This window comes from Stigmatopora argus, chromosome 12, assembly GCF_051989625.1.
Source record: "Stigmatopora argus isolate UIUO_Sarg chromosome 12, RoL_Sarg_1.0, whole genome shotgun sequence".
NCBI classification, from domain to species: Eukaryota; Metazoa; Chordata; class Actinopteri; order Syngnathiformes; family Syngnathidae; genus Stigmatopora; species Stigmatopora argus.
Window position 1 is genome coordinate 17,946,886 of NC_135398.1, and position 24,920 is coordinate 17,971,805.

A 24,920-nucleotide genomic window follows, 5' to 3' on the forward strand; every position below is an offset into this window, starting at 1 on the left:
AGTTTAGGAGGATCTAGGCAAGGATGATGATCTTTAAAACCTCCAGACTACTGAGGGACTGTGCGGTAACTTAAGTTTCAGTCTGCAGAAGGTGGACTTCCAGTGTGTTGCACCAGTTTTAGTTCCTAGGTCTACAATGTATTGTGTATGTCTTGCTACTGCAACCAAGAAATTTCCCGAATACGGGATGAAGTAAAGTACTAATCTAATCTAATTTAGAGTGTCCAATCATCTTACCATGCATGTTTTTGGAATGTGGGAGGAAACCAGAGCACCCGGAGAAAACCCACACAGAACATGCAAAGTCCACACAGGCGGAGTGACCTGGATTTGAACCCAAGACTCCAGAACTGTGAGGCCGACGCGCTAATCACTCAGCGGCCGGGCTGCCAATGTTACAAACAATAAAATAAAATATATTGTTTACAATATTTTAATACTTTGATCATTTTTGACATGCAAAAATAATTGGTTGTATGTAGTTGCTTCAGGTAGAACCATATTTCAGGCATGTTGATATTTACTTCTGCACTAAAAACTGAGTGTTATAATAAAGGCCATAGTTCGATCAAACAAAACATGTTTACTTTAGTGCTGAACACGTTTTTAGAAAAAAAATAATACAAAAGTACTTTATGTACATTTTGATTAGTTTTATCCAAAATAATATACAAAAATAACAATCATTGTCTTAAGGTGTAGTGCTGTGATCCTTCTTCTCTTTGCGGCGTCGACATTTTCGATTTTTTATGAATAAATAAAAAAAAGTTCATAACATTTTCAAAAACCACTCTAAAACTTGCTAACCGAAGCCACTTCCCTGTCTTTCGCTTGTCACTAAGAAAATGTCGGAGGACAGGACTTGGATTGGATTGGATAACTTTATTCATCCCGTATTCGGGAAATTTCGTTGTTCCAGTGGCAAGAGGGTGAGGATGCAGGAATAGGAAAGGCATTTTAGTCATTCATTTAGTCATATTCTGTCACCAATGTTCCCTCTAAACTGCACGCGTGCGCAATTGCGCACAACTCTCGTTTTCTCTGCGCAGCAGCAATCATATGGCGCGCAGTAAACAAAATCCAATTTTTTTTTTTTTTGTTTTTTTTTTTTACCCCTTTCCCCATGATGGCGCCGTTTAAGCGGCAGCCAGTGGCAATAGCTCTGTCCACTCTTATGTTTTTTTGTGTTTTACAGCATGTTTTACATGAAAAAATAGAGGGAACATTGACATGCACCAGCTTGTGGCAGGTGTGATACTGGTGTGCCCATAGCGAGCAATGATGATGTCATGACCGGATGATTTGCCTAAAGACGTTTCACCGACGGACGTTTGACAGACGGACAGGTCGCCGAATGAATGTTCGTTCAAACAGCGTTTAATGATTAAATACAAATACTAGTATTTGTTAGTTTAATGATTAAATACAAATACTAGTATTTGTATTTAATCATTAAACGATGTTTTATGATTAAATACAAATACTAGTATTTGTATTTAATCATTAAACGATGTTTTCAGCTGGATTTGACCGAATTTGAGAACATTTTGAGCCGTTTGGCGAATGGACGTATATGGACGTTTTTTGCCTCCATCGCGACATCATCCCGACATTTTACCAAGAAATTCACTTCCCTGGGCTCAGTTCTAATGTCCAAAGAGCTCCAGTATTTGTATTTAATCATTAAATGCTGTTTTAGGATGGATTTGACCCGATTGCTGTCATTTTACGGCTCGGTTCTGCTACATCTGCCCGCCCAAGAGTGCTTAATCCCGGGCTGCCATGCCCGCCCAAGAGTGCTTATTCCCGGGCTGCCATTGATGGTAGACTAATAAATTGAGAGTGATGAGCGGCAAAGGGAAATGAATCATTGATTTTTACTATAATTTGGACAACGCTGGCGGCGGGCCGGATTAAAAATCCTAACGGGCCATATATGGCCCGCGGACCGAGGTTGAAAAACTTGTACACACACGATCCGGGGGCGGGGCGAGCGCGCGAATCCCGTTTCGGCGAAACCTCCGTTCGGCGGAACGTCCATTCGGCGACCTGCTCGTCTGTCAAACGTTCGTCGGCGAAACGTCTTTAGGCGAATCATCCGAGTACCGATGATGTCGCTCACACTGGTACTCAGTGCGCTCAGGGAGGTTGTCTTTCTGCCCAGACCAATGAAAAATCAGAGGGAACATTGACTGTCACTCAACTCAGCACCGAGAAAAAAAACGGTGGGCAGTGGCCCTCGTTTTTTATCTGAAAATAGAGCTTTCTGAGCGGCCGAGAGACTCTGTGAGGGTGGATTTTTATCAGAAATGCGAGCCCCGTGCGACCTTATGCCCTGGCGATATTTGAAAATAGAATTTGCTCGGTGAACTGGAAGCAGAGAGCCTCGGTAAAGGAGGATTTTTTTCATAAATGCGAGCCCCGGGTGACGTTACGGCAAACGCCATAGCTCTTGTCTGAAAATAGAGCCATTTTGCTCCTGTTTACAAGTTTCAGTGTGGATTTTGACATTTTTATGAAATTACTTTTTTCTATTACTTAAGATTAAAAAAAACATGCTGTACGGATTCTTCACCACTTTGCGGCTTCAACTTTTGTGCCTTCAGTACATGGCTATTTTTTATCTTAAGTATTAAAAAAAGTTCATGAAAATGTCAAAACCCCTGCTGAATCTCGCAAGCGGAATACAGGAGATGAAAAATGGCAGAAGTCAGGGCACCGCTTCTTCTTTAGCGTTGACATGGGGTGCACTCAGCGTGGAGAAAGCGAAATTTGACCATAGAATAATGACAATACAATAATACAAACAGCATCGTGCCTTTGCTTCAGATGACATTACATTTTGGATCGCACACAGAAAGACTGCACCGAGCCTCTTCCAGCATTGTATGAATTTTGAATCGGCGTTGAAAATCCCTCTGCAGGCATGCTCTCTGTAGGCACTCCCATTAACCTGTTTTTTTGGGATTTATATCAAGTGGAGAAGAACTTTTTTTGCTGAGAGTACAGGATGTAAAGTATTTACACTTTTTATACATAGATTATATTTCGATATCAATACATTACATTTTTTAAATATGCTTATAACTAGTATTTGATAAATACACTTCATGAAGATTATGCTTGTGAACAGTCGTACCTCTACTTACGAAATTAATTGATCCCAGAACTTTTTTCGTAACTTGAAAATTTCACATGAAGAGCAGTACTTTATAAGTACATTTTGTAATTCGTTCCACATCCTCACACAACTACCAAATAAACCCTTTAAAATTGGTCAAAGTGTTCCAATTTTGAATGAGAGAAAATGATAAGAAAATGATTTATTAATGCGTTTCTCTATGACCCTACGGCATCAGAAAGCTGTCCACATTTTAGTACATTTTAGAGACGAGAGGGCACACAAAAATGAGAGAAAATTATAAGGAAATCATTTATTAATGTCTTAAAATAAATAAAGCATGTGAAAATGTGCCCTGCACCGCAGAATAGTTCCCTCCGCGACCGTTATAATGGGAGAAATAATACCTGTGTTTGTCCACCAGATGTCGGCAAGAGCCTGTTATACCAGGGCCGAAAGCCGTCCACTTTGTAGTACATTTTAGACTTTTACCTCTGCCCTACGTGTGTGTGAAAATATGTGCCACGTTACATTTGTATGGTTTTTATTCGCTTAATAAGGGCAATTGCAATCATTAATAAAGGGAGCATTTAGCCGATTTGGACAGGGCATTATATGACCACGCGCATTCCCCTTTGACCTGTTGCGTCATAGAGCCGTGCATTCTGTAGTAAATTTTAGACTTTTTCATGTACCCTATGTGTGTGTTTGTGTGTGAAAATATGTGCCGCATTGCATTTAATTTTTTTTTTATCGCTTAATAAGGGAACCGCAATCATTCATAAGGAGAACATTTAGTCGATGTGGAGAGGGCAGAGGCATATGTGCACACTCATTCCCCTTTGAACTGACCGTGTCAGAAAGCCATAAATTAATAAATGAGTAATACATTTTAGACTTTTACGTGTGCCCTATCTATATGATGTGTGTAATTACCGTATTTACTCGCATTTAAGCCCCTTTTGTCAGACAAAAAAATGACTGAATCTTGGGTACGGCTAATATGCGCATAAAAACACGAAATACAAAAAAAATAAGACATGCAAAAAAACTGCAAGTTAACGGCGCCGTGACACGATGATGTAACGACAAAATGGCGCCGTGACGTCATATCGCAAGCGAATGCGGCCGATATACAGTGTTACCTCGACCTACGATCAGCTCATGGTACGACATGCTCATGGTACGACGAAAATTTCGATCGAAAAATTCGCCCGCGATACGATCAAAATTTCGAGATGCGACCAAGCCAGTTGGCCATGACATGAGAGGCTGTTTATCATTGTAGCACACTTTTTTGCCGCATCTCTTTCGTCTAAACAGATATCTACGAGCACTGAACGATTTATTCAGACGAGTTTTGACCAGGAAACGGACAACGCGCATGCACGGGCAAAAAGAGGGCTTTCTGGGTAATAAAGTATACTCGTGCACACAACACCGCCCAATTTTAGTTATATTAAACACATTTTATTACTATTAAACCACTAGTTATGTGTTACTTAGTTAATAGATGGCGAATTAGAAGAAATAAAAAAAAAATCCAATCAAATATCCAGTTTTGGGTGTTTTTTCAGAGGGTTGGAATGAATTAACGCCCCCACCCCTCTCTCTGTCCGTCTCGCTCTCTCTTCCCCCTTCGAAATGCGTCTAATTTTACTTCAATTAAACACATTTGATTACTATTTAACCACTAGTTATGTGTTACTTTGTTACTAGATGGCGAATTAGAAGAAATAAAACATTTTTTCCAATCCAATATCCTGTTTTTGGTGTTTTTTCAGAGGGTTGGAACGAATTAATTTGTTTTTAGTTCATTTCAATGGGAAATGTCCGCTCGAGTTACGAAAAGCTCGACATACGATATCAGTTCCGGAACGGATCAAGATCGTATGTCGAGTCATTTTTTTCAAAATAGAGAAAAGATAAACAGATAAACGCTATACAACATTTATTTTGATGTACTATATGAATGAAATTCAAGAAAAAAACAAGTATCTTGCATAAAAACTCATATTCCGGTCACTGCTCGCTCGGGGCACAGCCGACCAGTTTCGATAACAACCCATGGGAGCTAGAGATCGCGACACTAGGCCCCATAGTTTGTTATCGGGACTGGTCAGCGAAAGAGAAAGCGCCGGGAAAGAATACAAAAGTGAGGCTGTCAAGCGGGCGTGTTGTGTACGCTCAGGAAACAACCACTCAAACCTCCGCTCCCAAGCATATATCTCTCCAACGTCAGATCCATTGTACACAAAACGGACGATTTGGAATTAGAGCTCACTGCTAATCGAAACATTCGCGAATGCTCAATGCTAATAATCACAGAGACGTGGCTTCACCCACAAATACCCGATGCTACCGTGCAGTTAGCAGGACGCACGCTACTCAGATCAGACAGGACGTTCAACTCAGGAAAAAAAGAGGTGGTGGGCTTTGCAATTATGTGAATAAGGGATGGTGTAACAATAGCACTGTTCTCGTTAGACAATGTTCCCCTGATTTGGAATTCATGACGGTGAGATGCAGATCCTTCTTTCTACCCAGAGAGATAGCTGTTGTTATCATCACTGCTGTCTACATCCCAGGTAAGGTAAGTACCTCTCTCTCCCTACTAATGGACACCATAAACAATCACCAGATCGCCTACCCAAGTGCGGCACACATAATTGCAGGAGATTTTAATCAGGCAAATTTCAAAACTGTTCTGCCGAAATTTTACCAATACGTAGATTGTGCAAAAGGAGAGGATAAAACTCTGGATAACGTTTACTCAAACATCAAAGGAGCATACAGAGCCATACCACGCACACACTTGGGACGGTCAGATCACGCCTCTTTGTTCATGGCCCCAACTTATACTCCCTTTAGCCGACAATCAAAGCCACAAAGATGAACCATTATCACATGGCCTGACGACACCCTCCCCCAACTCCAAGACTGTTTTGAACAGACACAGTGGGAAACTTTTCACCATGAGGACCTGGGAACCTTCACAGACACAGTACTGTCTTACATCAAGTATTGTATGGATATGGTCACTGTGGAGAAGACCATCCAAGTATATCCAAACCGGAAACCGTGGATGACCAGCCAGGTCCGATCACTCCTCCGGGTCCGAGATGCAGCCTTCAGATCCAGTGACAGGGTGGATCGCGCCAACCTGAAGATGGGCATTAAGGCAGCCAAAGCAGACTACAGGGGGAAGATAGAAGGGCAACTTGACGACCCCCGAATGATGTAGTAGAGCATACAACTACAACAACTAGAAGGGCCGAGCTGCAACTCCTGGAGACTCAGAAGCGGTACTGGCAGAGGACCTAAACAACTTTTTTGCCCGCTGTGAGTCCCAAGCCCATCACCCTGTAGCACCACATCAACCTTGAGTACATCCAACACCAAGCTCGGGAAGAAGCCCCGCCCCACTCATTGTAGAAGTAGTGGATGTGAGATGGAGCAGTCAACCCCCGGAATACCAGGCAAAATACTTAAGGCCTGTGCTGACCAACTAGCACTAGAGTTCATGGACATTTTCAACCTTTCATTGGAACAAGCCTCTGTCCCAGCCTGTCTGAAATCAGCCACAATCATTCCAGCACCCAAGAAGTCACCCGCTAAACATCTGAGTGACTACCGCCCTGTAGCTCTCACACGAATCATCACAAAGTGCTTTGAAAATTTGGTACTGTAACACATTAAGGTCTGTCTTTCCCTCACCCACGACCCACATCAGTTTGCATATTGGCTGAAAAGATCCACCGAAGATGCAATAACCACTGCACTCCACGCTGCACTGAGCTACCTTGAGAAAAAAGGGAGCTATGTCAGAATGCTTTTCTTCGACTACAGCTCAGCCTTTAACACCATAAGACTAGACATTCTTATCCCCAAATTGGCCAACCTAGGACTCCCACCTTCCACATGCTCCTGGATTGAGTACTTCCTGATCAACCGACCCCAGCACGTGAAGCTGGGTCGCCACCTCTCATCTGCCCGAACGCTCAGCACCGGCTCGCCCCAAGGCTGTGTAACTGAGTCCACTACTCTACTAGCTCTACACACACATGATGTCAGACCCACACACCATGAGAACATCATGATGACATTTTCGGACGATTCAACAGTAGTAGGGATGATCACAGAGGAAAATTAGACGGCCTACAGAGATGAGGTCCTTAGACTCAGCAAGTGGTGCGCTCTCAACAACTTGGCGCTGAACGTCTCCAAAACCAGAGAACTCATCCTGGACTTCCGACGGAACAAGGCTGCTCCATTGCCCCTGTATATTAATGGTGAATGTGTGGAGAAAGTAGAGACTTTCAAATTCCTAGGAGTCCACATCTCTGCTGATCTCACTTGGGCGGCAAACACCACAGCACTCATCAAAAAGGCGCTGAAGAGGCTACATTTTCTGCGCGTACTCAGGAAGGAGCAATTGAACAACAACCTGCTGGTGACCTTCTACCGGTCTGCCATCGAGAGCTTGCTGACCTACGTTGTATCAGTGTGGCACTCAAGCTGCACAGAAGCCGACAGGAAAAGACTGCAGAAAGTGATCAACTCAGTCCAAAAGATCATCAATATGTCAAATGTCACCATACTTAACTCGAGTTCTACACCCAGGACCTAATAAAGACCTATTCCTACAACTTAAACTACTTAGTATTCATTATTTCACCACTAATCTATCTATTACTATTTCGTGAATATTTATTTATCCTTACTATTTAGTGATTATTTATCATTACTATATATTGATTTCTATGTGTTTGCCTGTTTGTTATAGTGTCCATAGACTCAGCGAGCGGTGCAACTAGGGGCTGAATGTCTCCAAAAAACGTGCACCATCCTGGACTCTGAGGGAACGAGCCCGCCCCGCTCTGCTGACCTCACTTTGAATAATTTGTTTCGTATTTATTTATGTAATTATTATTTATCCATGCTATATATTGATTGTGTCTGCTTGTTTGTTGTTGCATCCATAGACTCAGCGAATGGTGCTACATGGCGCTGAACGTCTCCAAAACCAACCATGGAACTCATCTTGGACTTCAGACGGAACAAGCGCGCTTCACTCTGCTGACCTCACGTGGACTACTTATTTATTTATTTGCCCGTCTGCTGTTATTTGTGCACCATATGGTGAAAGCTTTAAATCTCATTATACTTGTATAATGACAATAAAAGCATTCAATTCAATTCAATTCAATCTTAACTATGTCCCGGGCAGTCATCTTACCTAGGGCGCTGCCGTCTAAACCTACTTAAACATGCTCTGACTGGCCAGACTCGAGTAGCCTTGATTTTGAAATAAAACAAAATACTACATTGATTTTTTTCCGTTTTATTTCTTGTTCGAAAGTGACAACTATCAAAAGAATTGAGATATTTTGACATTAGAAGCAATATGGCTCCCACAACATCTTAAACTTCTAGTAAGAAAATTGTCATTTGTGTAATTAGAAAGCATCATGTTCTCATCAAGAGAGACTTATTTCTTTTTTCAAATTGAATAATTTGATATTTTGCATTTAGAAAGACAGGCATATTAACTTCCTTATGATATTGATTTGAGATGATGAGATTTTCCCTTCAAAGTAACACATTTGTACTCCCTATTAAAACCATGAATATGGAGGTGAAAATTGTGAATCAGGGAGCGGCTCAAACGTGAGAAATTGTAAAATTCAACAATTTTAAGGCAATTTTAAGGGTGCTGCTTATAAGTGCGGGCGGATTCTATGCGAGTAAATACGGTTTATCGCTGACTTAGGCTGCACCGTTACAAACGTAATGTCCCCGATTATATTGCTTATATGCGAGTAAATACCATATGTGGAGCGTTGAATTTCTACGTTTTTTTTAATCGCTTAATAAGAGGAATTGCAATCATTGATAAGGGGACCATTTATCCGAGGTGGACAGGAGATGATATGCGCGCGCATACCCCTTTGACCCGACCGCATCAGAAAGGCGTACACTTTGTAATACATTTTAGTTTTAAAGTGAGGATAAAGCGGTTCATAAAATGAATGAGGGTGGCCCGGTGGAGCGAGTGGTTAGTGCGTCGGCCTCACAGTGGGGTCCTGGGTTCAAATCCAGGTCACGTCCATCTTTGTTGAGTTTGCATGTTCTCGCTGGGCCTGCGTGGGTTTCCTCCGGGTACTCCGGTTTCCTCCCACATTCCAAAGACATGCATGGTAGGCTGATTGGACACTCTAAATTGCTTTTAGGTATGGGTGTAGTGTGCTTGGTTGTCTGTCTCCTTGTGCCCTGCGATCACCTGGCAAGCGATTCAGGATGTCCCCCGCCTCCGGCCCAGAGTCAGCTGGGATAGGCTCCAGCACCCCCGCGACCCTAATGAGGATAAAGCGGTTTCAGAAGATGAGATTAGATAAAATGAATGAATGAATGAACGTGTGCCCTATGTACCATGTTGCTTTTGTAGTTTTTATCGCGTAATAAGGGGAACATTTAGCCGAGTTTGACAGTTATGTGAAACAATCTAGAAACATGGATTGTGGTTGTTGTGAGTGTGCCAATGAGAGCCCAGTAGTGTAGCGAGGTTCTAAAGTGAGAATCAATTCATCCGCGACAATATTTTCAAATTAAAATAACCGATAAGGAAATGCATTTACTTTTTGGGGGATTTTGTAACTTAGATCTTTTTCGTATCTCGAGGCACTCATTTCCACATATAAAATTAAATTAAAAAAAATTGTAACCTGAAAATGTTGTACCTAGAGGCATTCGTATGTAGATGTATGACTGTATGTGTATTTTTGCCCGGGCCCTTTAATTCAGACTACAAACAAGCCATCCCCGTTGGATTACTGCTAATTTTTTTATTTTTTGCTGCCATTACGAGTAAAAGAAATGTTTTTGCAAATGGAAGTAAATAGCCAAGTGTTTTGTGTATGTCATACCGGCCTTGCACACACATGCAGCATACAGATAAGTGAAGGACCTGAGCAGTCTACATTCGCCAAATGTGCCACAGTCCTCGACACAGGCACTGACGAAAACCTCCGGTTCCAAAGACACCACAGTCATGTTGTCGCACTCACTGTTGCAAATAAACACAACAGATGAAAACACTCATTATAATTGCATTAATTTAAATTGTAGTATTTTATTTTGCTTAACTTTTCATGATGCCTATGAATACACGGCACTCATTTAACATTAAAAGCATGACAAAAACATACCATAACTTCTTGACATCTAAATCATTTTATTTGCACTTTCCATAATTAACAAAAACAAAGCCAATTACCTGTTGCACATCAGTTGCAAAGTGAGGTACCATGATGCTGACAGTGGAAAGGGCAGACGGACCAAAGCTTTGGGAAAGCTGGTGTTCACATTAATGCCATAGCCTCCAAACAAAGCTTCAGAATCACACACAGGCACACAGGTCATTATTAACTCAGAATCGAAGATCAGTCTCTATCCATGATTTGGAACTGTGCTCTCTCTCTTTATATATATATATATATATATATATATATATATATATATATATATATATATATATATAAAATTTGCAGGTTTTTTGCATGTCGTGTTTTTATGCGCATATAAGCCGTACCCTCGATTCAGTCGTCATTTTTAGTACGACAAAAGCGGCGTATTTGAGACAAAATACGGTATATATATATATATATATATATATATATATATATATATATATATATATATATATATATATATATATATATATGATAGATAGAAACATTCAATCTGATTCAACTCAGATATGAAATCATGTTAGATTGAATCCTGGTTTTGTTGCATTGTGTCTAAACTTGTTATAATAAGGGTCGTACTTGTGTTGCATGATAGGAGATCCTTGACTTGAAGGACTGGTGCTCGGGGAGAGAGGCAGGCTATCACTGTGCTGCTGTTCCCCAATCTTACATTAGTCTATACAAACAAAGCAAAGCAGGACTTTACTCACAGTGTTCTAAATACAGTGGTACCTCTACTTACGAATGGCTCAACATATGAAATAGTCAGGTTTATAAAATGCCTTGCTGGGAAAATTTTGTCTCTGAATGGGAAAAATTTTTTTTTACTAAGCACTAAGTCCCAAAATTCTAATTTCCCCCAAAACGTAAAAACATTCATGTCATCCTGTTTTATTTTGAAATTGGTGCGATAGAATTAGCTACCAACAAAATACCCTGCTGGCCTCCCATTGGATAGACGGGAGATGTGTGTATTTAGAAACTAATCATCAAATGAGTGAACTCTATATTTAGGATTTAAAGACACCAAGCTGCTTATTGTTCTATACTAGAACAATTTATAAATTTTATAAGGCAAACAATATTTCTTTAGGGCATATTCAGGTTTGCAATAATGTCCATACTGTATTATTCAAAGGCAGCCCGGTGGGAATGAGTGGTTAGCGGGTCGGCCTCGCATTCCGGGGTCCTGGGTTCAAATTCAGGTCAGTTCACCTGTGTGGAGTTTGAATGCTCTCCCCGGGACTGAGTGGGTTTTCTCTGAGTACTCAGGTTTCTTCCCATATTCCAAAAACCTGCATGTTCGGTGGGTTGGAAACTCTAAATTGCCTCTAGGTATGAGTGTGAGCATGAATGGTTGTCCGTCTCCTCGTAACCTGCGATCAGGTGGCCACCGATTCAGGGTGTACCCCACCTCTGGCCCAAAGTCAGCTGGGATAGGCTCCAGCACCCCCCACGACCTTTGCGAGGATAATCGGATCAGAAAATGAATGAATAAATGTTATTCAGCACCCACTTACCGTATTTACTCGCGTATAAGCCGCCCACGTGTATAAGCCGCACCCTTAAAATTGCTTTAAAATTGTTGAATTTTATAATTTCCCGTGTATAAGCCGCCCCCTGGTTCACAATTTGCACCTCCATATTCATGGTTTTAATAGGGAGTACAGATGTCTTACTTTGAAGGGAAAATCTTAAGAAAACTCACCATGTGATATTTCTGAGATACTGTATGAATCAAAAGCACATTATTAGGGCTCAATATCATAAGGAAGTTAATATGCCCGTCTTTGTAAATGCAAAGTATCAAATTATTCAATTTGAAAAAAGAAATAAGTCTATCTTGTTGAGAAACTGATGCTTTCTAATTACAGAAATTACAATTTTCTTACCAGAAGTTTAAGATGTTGAGGCAGCCATATTGCTTCTAATGTCAAAATATCTCAACTGTTTAGATCAGGGGTCCCCAAACTTTTTCCTGTGAGGGCCACATAACCTTTCCCTTCTCTGATGGGGGGCCGGTGTCAGTTTGTAACAGAAAAAGTGTGACGATCGTAGGGGAGCTTAAATTTTTTTATTGTTTTCCAGAAAGCCACACATAACCAAATAACCCTTTCCAGGTTCATTCCAGGAAAAAAAGTCAGGAAACAAATAACACTATTAATGAAATAAATAATAAGTAAATAACCCTCTCTGAGTTCTTCACAGAAAAAACAGTAAATAAATAACACTATTTATGAAATAAATAATAACTAAATAACTCTCTCTGGGTTCTTCATAGAAAAAAAGCCATGGAACATTTACTTTCTGTTGTGCCATGCACAATCTTAACAGATAAAAGTTCAGCTCAGTTGTCAGAGCAGAATCTCTCTCACGTCAACACTTTGCAGCACAGTGCTTGCTGGTGAATTAGGCAGTGGACTCGTAGCGGGGCGGTGAGACCCCTTTTTTCCAACTCCCGGTTCATGCGTCCAATTAGACCGTGAGTTTCGCCCACCATGCTAGGAGCCCTGTCAGTCGTGATGCTAGCTAGCTTTGACCAGTCCAGGTCAGACTTCTCCATGGTTTGGCACACTTTGTCAAAAATATCCTCTCCCGTTGTAGTCCCTTTGAGACTTTGGAGGGCTGCCAGATCCTCGCATATCTCAAAGTTTGAGCTAACTCCACGAATAAAAATGAGCAGTTGCGCTGTGTCTTTCACGTACGTGCTTTCATCCAGTGCTAATGAAAAAAAGTCAAATTCTTTCGTCTTCTGCTGCAGCTGGGCATATACATTACTCCCGATTTCTTCAACGCGTCTGGTCATTGTACTCGCCGACAGACTTACAGCATTAAATGCATCTTTCTTCTCGGGACACACCTCCTCCGCGACAGCATCCATACATTTCTTAACAAACTCTCCGTCAGTGAAAGGCTTACCGCTGCTTGCTATCAGTTTAGCAACCCGAAAGCTGGCCCGAACGGATGCTTGGTTCAGCTGAACTTGGCGTACAAATAAATTCCGCTGAGATAGTAGTCCACTTTTTCGCTTTGAGTTTGTCTTCTCGTATTTGGCCTTGCAAGCTATCGTACTTGTCTTTGTAACGGGATTCATAGTGTCGGCGAAGATTGTATTCTTTGAATACCGCAACCGTCTCTTGACAGATGAGACAAACAGCCTTTTTTTTGCATTGAACAAAAAATAATCGTTTGTCCACTCCAGGTTAAATACCCTGCATTCTGAATCAATTTATCTCTTATCTAACTTTTTCGCCATTATTCCGTTCTCAAACAGGTTGCACAGTTTTTATATGCTTGAATAGTCCGCGATGATCCCAGGGCTCTGCCCTCACCTGCGATCGTCCAGATTTCTCGGTAACACTGTGCTCGCGCATCCAACGGTGGACGTGCCCGCGTGCATCAAAGGGAAACACTCTCCCCGCGCGTGTCACCAAAGAAGCAATGCGAAGCCACGCTTCACTGGGATGATTTGTGGGCTTAGCAGGGGTGCAATGAACCAAACACAAGATTAAAACGTTCCAGTCTTCAAGGCCAAATAGGAAAAAAATCCGATAGCGTCTCTAGTATTGTTCAGAGGGCCGGGCCAAATTTGCCGGCGGGCCGTAGTTTGGTGACCCCTGGTTTAGATGGTTTATATTACTTCAATAGTTCTCACTTTCAAACATGAAATACAATGAAAAAAAATCAAAGTGGAATTTTGTTTTATTTCAAAATCAAGGCTACTCACGTCTGGCCAGTCAGAGCACGTTTAACTAGGTTTAGATGGCAGCGCCTCAGGTAAGATGGCCGCACCCTGACCTAGGTAAGATGGCCGTGCCTCGACCGAGCAGCGACAGTAACGTGAGTTTTGTCACGTTTTATGCAAGATACGTGGATTTTTTTCTTAAATGTAATTCTTAGACATCAAAATTAATTTTGTTTACTGTTTTATCTGTTTATCTTTTCTCTATTTTGAAATAAATGACCGCATTGCCTTGCGTCATGATGTCATGGCGCCATTGCCTCATGATGTCATCGTGTCATGGCGTCATCAACTTGCAGTTTTGTGCCTGTCCTGTTTTTATGCGCATATTAGCCGTACCCTCATCATTTGTTTGTCCGACAAAAGTGGCTTATATGAGTAAATACGGTAATATGTATTGCATCTTCTTTCAAATAGTGTCTGCAATTTCTGAACACTCACAGTGTTAAGTGTGAGCTGTAGGTTAAATGTTCCACCAGTGACTTGTGCAGGCAGGGGGTATGTTAGAAGCGTGGCGTGTGTTGCTCTGACAACGACGTTGGGTCCATTCACTGGAGTGAAACGGAGTGAGAGAATGTCTGTCTCCTCAGAGAGCACAGGGATGCTCCATACACATGCAGAAGACAATGAATCTTTGTTGAAGGCAGGGGAATTTGTCGTAGAACTGTTGTGTGCTATTGAACTGTTGGTATTTCTGCTGTTGCTGTGCAGGTTGATGCCATTATCAACTTCAAGGCCTAGACTTTTTGGCTTACAGCCCACTGAAACGCAACAAGAAAATAATTTAGCCCCATTTCAAATAAGTTGTTGGCATTTTAAGTAAAAATGAAGGCAAAATGAATGATCACTATGTTCAAAAATAATATTTTATTACAACATTACTGTTCCAAATACAGTCATACCTCTACTTACAAATGCCTCTAGGTACGAGATCTTCAGGTTACGAAATTTTATATGTGGAAATGAGTGACTCGAGATACGAAAAATATCCAAGTTATGAAATTCCCCAAAAAGTAAATGCATTTCCTTATCCGTTATTTTATTTTGAAAATATTGTCGCGGATGCATTGAATCTCACTTTAGAATATCGCTACCCACGACTGGGCTCTCATTTCATTGCCATCATTCTAGCTCATATAATGACAGTAAAAGCATTCAATTCAATTCACAACAACTACTATCCATGTTCTCAAGATTCTCTATTACATACCTGTCCACCTCAACTAAATCCTCCCCTTATTAATGATTGCAATTTTTAAGCAATTAAAAACTGTACAAATGTAACGCGGCACATATTTTCACACACACATAGGGCAGAGGTAAAAGTCTAAAATGTACTACAAAGTGGACGGCTTTTGGCCCTGGTATAACGGCTCTAGTCGCCATCTGGCGGACAAACACAGGTATTACGTCTCCCATAATAACGGTCGCGGAGGGAAATATTTCAGCGGTGCAGGGCACATTTTCACATGCTTTATTTATTTTAAGACATTAATAAATAATTTCCTTTATTTTTCTCTCATTTTTTTGTTTCCTCTCATCTTTCATGCAAAATGGGGACACTGACCAATTTAAAAAGGGTTTAGTTGGTAATTGTGTGAGGAATTCAAGAATTGACATTTAAAGTACACTGCTCCTTTCGAAATTTTCAAATTAGGAAAAAGGTTCTGGAACCAATTAATTTCACAAAAAAAGGAACGACTGTATATACAACCTGTTTGTGTTCAGTTTATGAAGATTCTGAGTAGGAAACTGAAAAAAATTCTCATCTCAAAAATCAAGCAAAGCTGTATTAATTCAATTTTTTTTAAATGCTTCTGGTTAACATTTTTCTCTGTAAGCAAAGTGCTGATATAAATGCTCAATACTCACATACTCTAAACAAATTAAACAAAAATTCAGTTTTTGTAGCAGTATAAATAAATTTAAAAAAAAACTAAACTCAATGAAAAAGGAACGTTATGTGCAACACTGATCTATAGATCACCAACTCTATACATTACAAGTTTCATGTAACTAGATGATGTCACCAGGAGTCATTACACTACCTTATAACAAATTCAGTTAATCAAAAAAGAGAAAGTTTTCATCTACACAAAGGATAAAATAGTGTAAGTGCACACTGCCACTTAGAGTGTGTCCGACCCATGCGTCCAATATGATTCCTGCATGCAAAATTAGTTGCTGACAAAAATTGACAATTAAATTGCTGGCAACAAACGTAATTAGCGGCCTGGGGGCGCGAGTGGTTAGCGATTCAGCCTCACAGCTCTGGGTTCAGATCCAGGTCATGTCCATCTGTGTGGAGTTTGAATGTTCTCCCCGGGCCTGCGTGGGTTTCCTCCAGGTACTCCGGTTTCCTCCCACATTCCAAAGACATTCATGGCAGGCTGATTGGACACTCTAAATTGCCCTTAGGTGTGCGTGTGTGTGCATCGTTGTCCGTCTCCTTGTGCCATGCGATCGGCTGGCCACCGATTCAGGGTGTCCCCCACCTCTGGCCCAGAGTCAGCTGGGATAGGCTCCAGCACACCCCTCAACCCTAATGAGGATAAAGCGGTTCAGAAAATTAGATGGGATGAGACAAATGCAATTATTGATTAGTTGTTACAGCTATACACTCAGTGGAAAACATTTACATTAAGTTGGGACCCTGTATCAAAACAATACAATAATTTGTAAATAATATTCCACTTCTATTGTTAAGAACTGTAACATTATCCTCATCACGGAAACGTGGCTACACCAGCAAATCCCGGACGCTGCGGTTTCGCTAGCTAGCCGAACGCTTTTTCGGAACGATCGTTCAAAGGAACTAACAGGCAAAAGCAGAGGAGGAGGACTTTGCTTGTTCATACATAATGAATGGTGTGGTGACAGTAGGATCATTGACACTCACTGTTCTCCGGACTTAGAGCTATTGGCAGTACGATGTAGGCCCTTCTATCTACCGAGAGAGCTAGCCGTCGTCATAGTAACGGCGGTCTATATTCCTCCTGATGCTAACGTCAACACGGCATTAAACCTCCTGCTAATGGCTGTAAACAAACAACAGCTTGACCATCCCGATGGAGTCTGTATTGTTGCTGGTGACTTCAACAGAGCATGTTTAAAGACTGTTCTACCTAAGTTTATCCAATACGTAAAATGTCACACGAGGGGAGACAAAACTCTTGACCATGTTTATTCTAACATTAAACATGCTTACAAAGCCACTTCCCTCCCTCACCTAGCTGGATCAGATCACCTCTGTCTAGCCCTCACCCCAGCATACACTCCATTGCGGAGGCTAACAAGGCCACAAATAAAGACAATTAAAACTTGGCCCGAGGATGCCCTTTCTCAGCTGCAGGACTGTTTTTTCCGCACCAAGTGGGAACTCTTTGAACACGACAACCTCCAGGACTATACGGACGCTGTACTCTCCTATATCAAAAACTGCATGGACAATGTCACTAGGAATAAACAAATACGGGTTTTTCCAAATCAAAAACCCTGGATGACCAAGGAGACAAAGGCACTCATCAAATGCCGTAACACCGCTTTCAGATCAGGGGACAAGATGAAATATAGAGCTGCCAGAGCTGATCTGAAAAGAGGCATTAAAAAGGCCAAGGCAGAATATACTAAGAAAATTGAGGAGCACTTCACAGACAATAACCCAAAGAAGATGTGGCAGGGTATACGACATATTACCAACTACAATAACAATAATATGTCTGTTAACGCAGATGCCTCACTAGCGGAGGAACTGAACCATTTCTTTGCCCGCTTTGAGACTGACAAATCAGACCCAGTCTCAACACCCCCGCCACTATCCTGCAGCAATACACTGAAGTTCCAGGAAGAGGAAGTGAGACTGGAAATGCGGTCTGTGAATACCAGGAAGGCTGCTGGACCTGATGGAGTACCTGGGAAGGTGCTCAAAGCCTGTGCTGACCAGCTGGCTGGAGTCTTCACAAAAATCTTCAATTGTTCCCTGCAACAATCCATCATTCCATCCTGACTGAAATCTGCCACCATTATTCCTGTCCCCAAAAAGCCAACTATCGACAGCATGAATGATTATAGGCCTGTTGCTCTCACACCTGTGATCATGAAGTGCTTTGAAAAGTTGATAGCCCACCATATCAGAAATACAATCTCTCCCTCAGTTGACCCTCACCAGTTTGCTTATAGAGCTAACAGGTCCACTGAGGATGCTATCACCATTGCTCTACATACAGCATTGAGACACCTGGAACACCATGGGAATTACGTGAGGATGCTTTTCATTGACTATAGCTCAGCCTTCAACACCATGAAACCGGACATTCTGACTAACAAACTCTCCCACCTCGGACTATCCTCCTCCATCTGCTGTTGGATAAAGAACTTCCTAACCAACCGACCACAAACTGTTAGACTTGGTTCCCACCTTTCTTCCTCCATTACACTGAGCACTGGCTCCCCTCAAGGCTGTGTAATGAGTCCTCTTCTGTACTCCTTGTACACTTATGACTGTACACCAACCCACCAGTCCAACTACATCATCAAATTTGCTGATGACACCACTGTGGTCGGACTCATCTCAGAAGGGGATGAGGCGGCCTATAGAGACGAGGTCAACAAACTGTCTTCGTGGTGCTTGATGAACAACCTCACACTGAACAACACAAAAACTAAAGAAATAATCCTGGACTTCCGCAAACAGAGCACAGATCTGGCCCCACTCCTCATAAATGGAGTTCGTGTAGACAGGGTCCAGTCCTTTAAATTCCTGGGGGTCCACGTCACGGACAAACTCTCCTGGTCCACAAACACCACGGCAGTAGTGAAGAAGGCCCAGAAACGACTCCATTTCCTGAGGGTACTCAGGAGGAATAACTTGGACACTAAGCTTCTGGTAACCTTCTATAAAGTCACTGTGGAGAGCATCCTGGCATACGGCATCACAGTGTGGTACGCTGGAAGCACGGCAGCAGACAAAAAGGCCATGCAGAGAGTGATCAACACTGCCCAGAGGATCGTCGGCTGCTCTCTGCCCTCACTGGAAGATATTGCCAGCCCTCGTTACCTCAGCAGAGCTCGGAACATTGTTGGGGACCCGGACCACCCTGGTCACGACCTGTTCCAGCTGCTTCCCTCTGGCAGGCGCTACCGGTCTCACAAGGCACGGACAAAGAGGCTTAAGGACAGCTTCTTTCCCACAGCCATCAGGACTCTAAACTGCAGCAGCACGACACACAATCCCCTCTGTGTAACAACTTCGGGGTGAGGATAGATGAAGGACGTTGGGCGGCGATCTGCCTCCTGCTGGCTGACTAGGTAAGTAAGGAAGACAGTGGGAGGTAAGTGATCCATTTTATTCTTTGTTGGCATCGGTGAGGCAAACCTTCGCAGTCGCCGGGAGCTGGTTGCGCTCGGGAGGTGATGCGATGTATCCATCACGGCAGAATGCCAGCAAGTCTGAACCCTTGCCTGAGAAAAGTGCACTTCGTGGAGAAGCACCTTCAATTTCGTCATACGCAGCTGGGTATGATGACAATTAGGCTTTTGTCTAGTCAATGATGATGACAAGCCTAAGACTGATTTTATTTTTATTTATTTATTTATATTTAAATTAAGGAAGCTTATTGCGTTCACCTTAAAAATAAAAAAAGCCCCGGCTGGTTTTCAAAAAAAAAAAAAATTGGGGTTGTTTTTTGAATTAATTATTTTTGGAAACCTCCGTTTTTCAAATTAATTAATTTTCTGGGGTTGTTTTTTGTAATATTTTTTTCTTCTTCATTTTTCAAATTAATTTTATTTTTTGGGTTATTTTTTTGAATTTTCTTTTTCTTTGTTTTTCCTTGGTGTTGTTTTTTTAATTATTTATTTTTTTTAACTCAGTTTTTCAAATTAATTAAATTTTGGGTGGGCGGTCCAGGGGTGAGAATGGTTAGCGCGCTGGCCTCACAGCTCTGAGGTCCTGGGTTCAAATTCAGGTCATGTCCATCTGTGTGGAGTTTGCATGTTCTCCCTAGGCCTGCATGGTTCTTCTGGCTGCCATTGACGGCGGTGAACGTCCGACTGCCATCCATTCTGGCCCGCAAGTCAAAAAGAATGGATGGCAGCCGGATGTCCATCACCGTCAATGGCAGCCGGACGTCGATCGCCGTCAATGGCAGCCGGACGTCCATCGCCGTCAATGGCAGCCGGACGTCCATCTTTGTCAATGGCAGCCGAACGTCCATCGCCGTCAATGGCAGCCGGACGTACATCGCCGTCAATGGCAGCTTATTGATAATGTGTTTAATTTGGGACAATAATAGTATAAAAGAGGCAAGTTTGTCTATACCAGGGGTGGGCAAACTTTTTGACTTGCGGGCCAGAATGGATACTAAAATTGGACAGCATTTGGACACGCAATGTAATTTATCAAACCTGGGGATTGAAATATAAGAAAAAAGACACAATTGAAGGTGAACATTTTATCTTCAAATTTACTTTCAACATTAAGAACATTATTATTCAACGAAAGAAAGCAGTCTTTAAATTGAGAGTGATGAGCGGTATTGCAGGGCAAAGGGAAATGAATGAGGTCATTGATTTTTACTATAATTTGGACAACGTCGGCGGGCCGGATTAAAAAGCCTAACAGGCCGTATATGGCCCATGGGCCGTAGTTTGAAAAAGTCTACACACACGCCAATACGAGCGAATCCGGGGGCGGGGCGAGCGTGCGAATCCGGCGCTGAATAGCATGTGCACACACACCAATAGATCTGCCGGGAGCGAGCAATATTTTGATATTAATGCTCTTTTACATTGTCAATGCAATTACAAACTCACTCTTTCTCTCATGATGATAATTTTGAGAGCGAGATTACCTGGTTGATCGCTTTCAACAGTAAACTCTGCTCTGCCGGGACCGAGCGAGCGAATCCGGCGCTGAATAGCGTGTACACACACGCCAATAGATCTGCCGGGAGCGAGCGATATTTTGATATTAATGCTCTTTTACATTGTCAATGCAATTACAAACTCACTGTTGGGTTTATTCTGGGAAGTTTCTATATGTTTTGTAAGCATTTTTAATAGGTAATAAAGCTATAAATTAATTTATGCTTTATGTTGGACCAAACAAGAGGACACTTTCCCCCACAGCTGCTTTCGAGGCCAGTTAATTGTTTTCAGGACTATTGACGGCAACAAACCCCTTGTTCCAGGCCAAGGATGCTGATCTACGAAGGACTCATAAATTGCTTTGACTGGGACGCCGGCAGTTTACATTATAAAGAAATTATTATGCTTATACTGCAAATTCTTACGCAGGTGTTTTGGCTTCGATCTAATATGAGCAGTTGTTTTTTTACCTTAAGGGTGTTATTCGGTTAGCTTATGCAATTGTTTTGAATCAGATTATTTTAAATGTTTTCAGTATGTCGCGACTAAATAGAGAGAAGAGTATGCCGCACGTCAGAATACTTTTGAACGAAGCCGCGTTGAGGGATTTCTCCTTGCAAGTTGTAATCAGTGTATGTCAACGATGTCTTCCTGTTTAAAGTAAATATTACTAATAATCATTAAATGGTATTAATGATTATTCCATCACTCACTCTCTCTCTCATTATTATAATTTTGAGAGCGAGAGATTACCTGGTTGCTCGCTTTCAACAGTAAAGGCGACCAAACGTCCGTTCTACCAAACATCCGAGCGACCAAACGTCTGGGGATCAAACGTCTGGGGACCAAACGTCTTTCGACAAAACGTCCGGTCACGCCGCAATTGTTTTAGTAAATAATCATTAACTTTAAATTTATGGCTGCAGCATGTTCCAGAAAAGATGGGACATGTGGCAAAAAAGACTGAGGAAGTTGAGGAATGCTTGTGCTGTTTGATGAGCTTCTTCACCCAAAGATAAACCAGCAAATTAGGAAGAGATGGGTGTCAACAAAATAGTTTCTCTTAATTGCTCAGACATTAAAACATAGATGGACTTAGATTCCTCTCTTTGTGAACAACACTGTGAAAAAATATTCAAGAAATATGTTCCGAATTTACAATTGCAGGGATGTAAGTAAAATGTAAAGGCGAAAACGGATGCCTCTCAAGTCGGTGTTGTCATGGTCAGACAGAGCAAGATAAGAACAGGAAGGTACGCTCACGAAAACAACCTTCACTTTTGTCCTTTGTTTACTTTGTTTCTATTTTTTATTTTCCTGGTTGATTAAATAAGTGTTAGCACCGCGACCGACACACAGATAATCACAAACCAAAGTCAAATCAAAATGTCACAACACATTCCATTGAGCTAAACTGAACTATTGGAGGAAACACACATACATTACCTGTGTAGTTTGACGTAATGCTAAAGGTCACCGTTTTGCTGTCAAGAATGCTCTCTACTACAACACGTAACCAGGTGCCCCAGGGCGGATTCGTGAGAAAAGCAGAACAGTGGGTACTTAAGCATTTCACTTTTACTGGGCCATCCAGAAGAGAGTTTGAGCCTAGGCTGAGATCCACAGAACAGTTGCCCCTTCCTGGATGCTCAACTGAGGAACAATCTTCCACAGACACAGAAAGAGACGAGGCAAACTGTGGGACATACAACCTTGAGACACGAGATCAACACATTAACTCTCAGAATATCAAGTTAAATGGCTAGACACAAATATACGCTAACTTCATACTTAAGACGTGCAGGGTTGTTAGGCGAAGAAGTTTGTTGGAGCAACATTCCTGGCTGAATAATAGCTATGTCAACTGCTCGCCTGATGGAGAGTTGAGGCTGGAAAAGGTAGTAGCAAGATGGGAAGCCCTGAAGAATATAACGTTACAAAAAGTGAGAATAGAGTTTACTGCCATATGTACTGCCTTTATCAATGCGGGAACTATTCTAGCATATAAATAGTGAATATCCTTTATCGCATGAGCTTTCCCTTCTACTTGTGTTCAAGTCTGGGTATAATTGACAGTCTTGGCAGCAATCGGTGCGCTGCGATATAATTTTTATGATTAAACATTATTAAAGGTCTAACAAATTAGCGATTTGCATACCTAATTACTAAAAAACCCTGGCAGCTATAATTCGAATGAAGGTCATTTATACTAGGTGTTTTCTGTTCTTTTACATGCCAAGCTATTGTAAAAGCCAGAGGTCGGTACACTTAAGTAGAAGTTGTTATTGTTATTGTCATTACATTTTTTTTCTCGGAATTGAAGCATTCCATTCTTTCCACTCTTACTAAATAATGGTTGCTGAGAACCACATTTTATTCCTCTGGATTTCTTTTAATATTTCTTAAAGACAGAATTTTTTTTTTTTAAATGATTACTTTTTTTTTCCATGCCGATGATTTGCCTGATGTTGTGTAACAAAACAACTTAGTGAACATCCATCGAGAATGGAGATTCCTTGTTTGTTGCCAGAGGATGTAAAACATTGTAATTTAAAAACAATGGTGTTATTCCTGCATTAACAATGTTAACCAATAACTCCATTTGTAACGGAGAAATATCTTATCCTTAGATCTTATATTCAGTAAAACGGATGTGCGCATTTTTGCAGCCAGGATCAATGTAGTGTGTGCCTGACCTTCTGCTCAATGCGCCCATCATCTTCAGGCAAGTGGGTGGCAACAAACCAGTCCCCAGGTGCAGGATTAGAAAGGTTGAAGGTGAGGGAGCCAAGTGAGGTCACTGGGAGGGTCAAGGAGAGAGAGGGACTCCACATTGTCATGTTTGGAAACAAAGTGCCACTCGGGTTTATTACTGGAGGAGCACCCTGTCTCAAATGGCTAGAAGAAGAAGAAAAAAGACATATATATACATAGGAACAACGAAATTTCCCGAATACGGGATGAATAAAGTTATCCAATCCAATCCAATACACAGAGTGGGGCAAGTAAGGTATTTAGCCAACCACCAATTGTGCAAGTTATCCTACTTGAAAAGATTAGAGAGGCCTGTAATTGTCAACATGGGTAAACCTCAACCATGAGAGACAAAAAAACCTGAAAATCACATTGTTTGATTTTTAAAGAATTTATTTCCAAAAGAGATTGGAAATAAGAATTTGGTCACCTACAAATAAGCAAGAATTCTGTCTGTCAAAGAAGTCTAACTTCTTCTAACGAGGTCTCCACTCGTTACCTGTATTAATAGCATCTGTTCCAACTCATTATCGGTATAAAAGATAAAAGACACCTTTTCCACATTATGTCTCTCATGGTTGAGGTTTACCCATGTTGACAATTACAGGCCTCTCTAATCTTTTCAAGTAGAATAACTTGCACAATTGGTGGTTGACTAAATACTTATTTGCCCCATTGTATATACCAGTGGTGTGCCGTCAGGGCCTTCAAGGCCTTCTCTGCTGGCCTAAGAAATATTTGAATCACAAACTGATGTAAATTATATTTTGTCCATGAATACTTATCAAATAATTCCAAATTGTCTGTTAGCTTCTTTTCATTGCTTTTCCCCCTGGTTGCATTGCTTCCAGATGTGTGTTTTCATTTTGAAGCATTTAACCAATCACATTTCAGCCATTATTAGTTGCCAGGGTCAGAAATCTGCCTCAAGGCCTTCACAATCAGTTCTGCAGGCTCTGCTGCATTAAACAAGCGTCAATAAGACTGCTGCTTTAACCAATCAGATTTCGAGTTGGCAACACCACAATGCCTTCTCGCAGGCTTAGGGAAATGTCATTGCCTTCTCGCAGGCGTAGGGATACATCATCGCTTTCACCAACTATGATTGGCTAGTGATAGAGTGGACTAGCCCAGGGGTGGGCAAACTTTTTGGCCCAGGGGCCACATTGACTTTAAAAAAATTGAC

At 41.6% G+C, this 24,920-nt stretch overlaps 1 protein-coding gene across 5 annotated transcripts in view; it reads right to left on the bottom strand.

Moving 5' to 3' along the window:
- pgap6 (post-glycosylphosphatidylinositol attachment to proteins 6) overlaps positions 1-24,920 on the bottom strand; it is a 70,450-nt gene that overhangs the window by 17,128 nt on the left and 28,402 nt on the right. For all 5 annotated transcript variants that reach the window (XR_013304150.1, XM_077614772.1, XM_077614773.1 and 2 more), the window contains 7 exons: positions 23,677-23,878; positions 22,772-22,899; positions 22,427-22,692; positions 14,555-14,874; positions 10,951-11,047; positions 10,398-10,512; positions 10,048-10,187 (listed from right to left, as the gene is read on the bottom strand). Coding sequence is in view for 4 of the 5 variants with exons in the window: in XM_077614770.1 (XP_077470896.1) it covers positions 10,048-10,187; positions 10,398-10,512; positions 10,951-11,047; positions 14,555-14,874; positions 22,427-22,692; positions 22,772-22,899; positions 23,677-23,878 (1,268 nt within the window). In the remaining variant the exon portion in view is untranslated. The remainder of the gene's footprint in view (positions 1-10,047; positions 10,188-10,397; positions 10,513-10,950; positions 11,048-14,554; positions 14,875-22,426; positions 22,693-22,771; positions 22,900-23,676; positions 23,879-24,920) is intronic.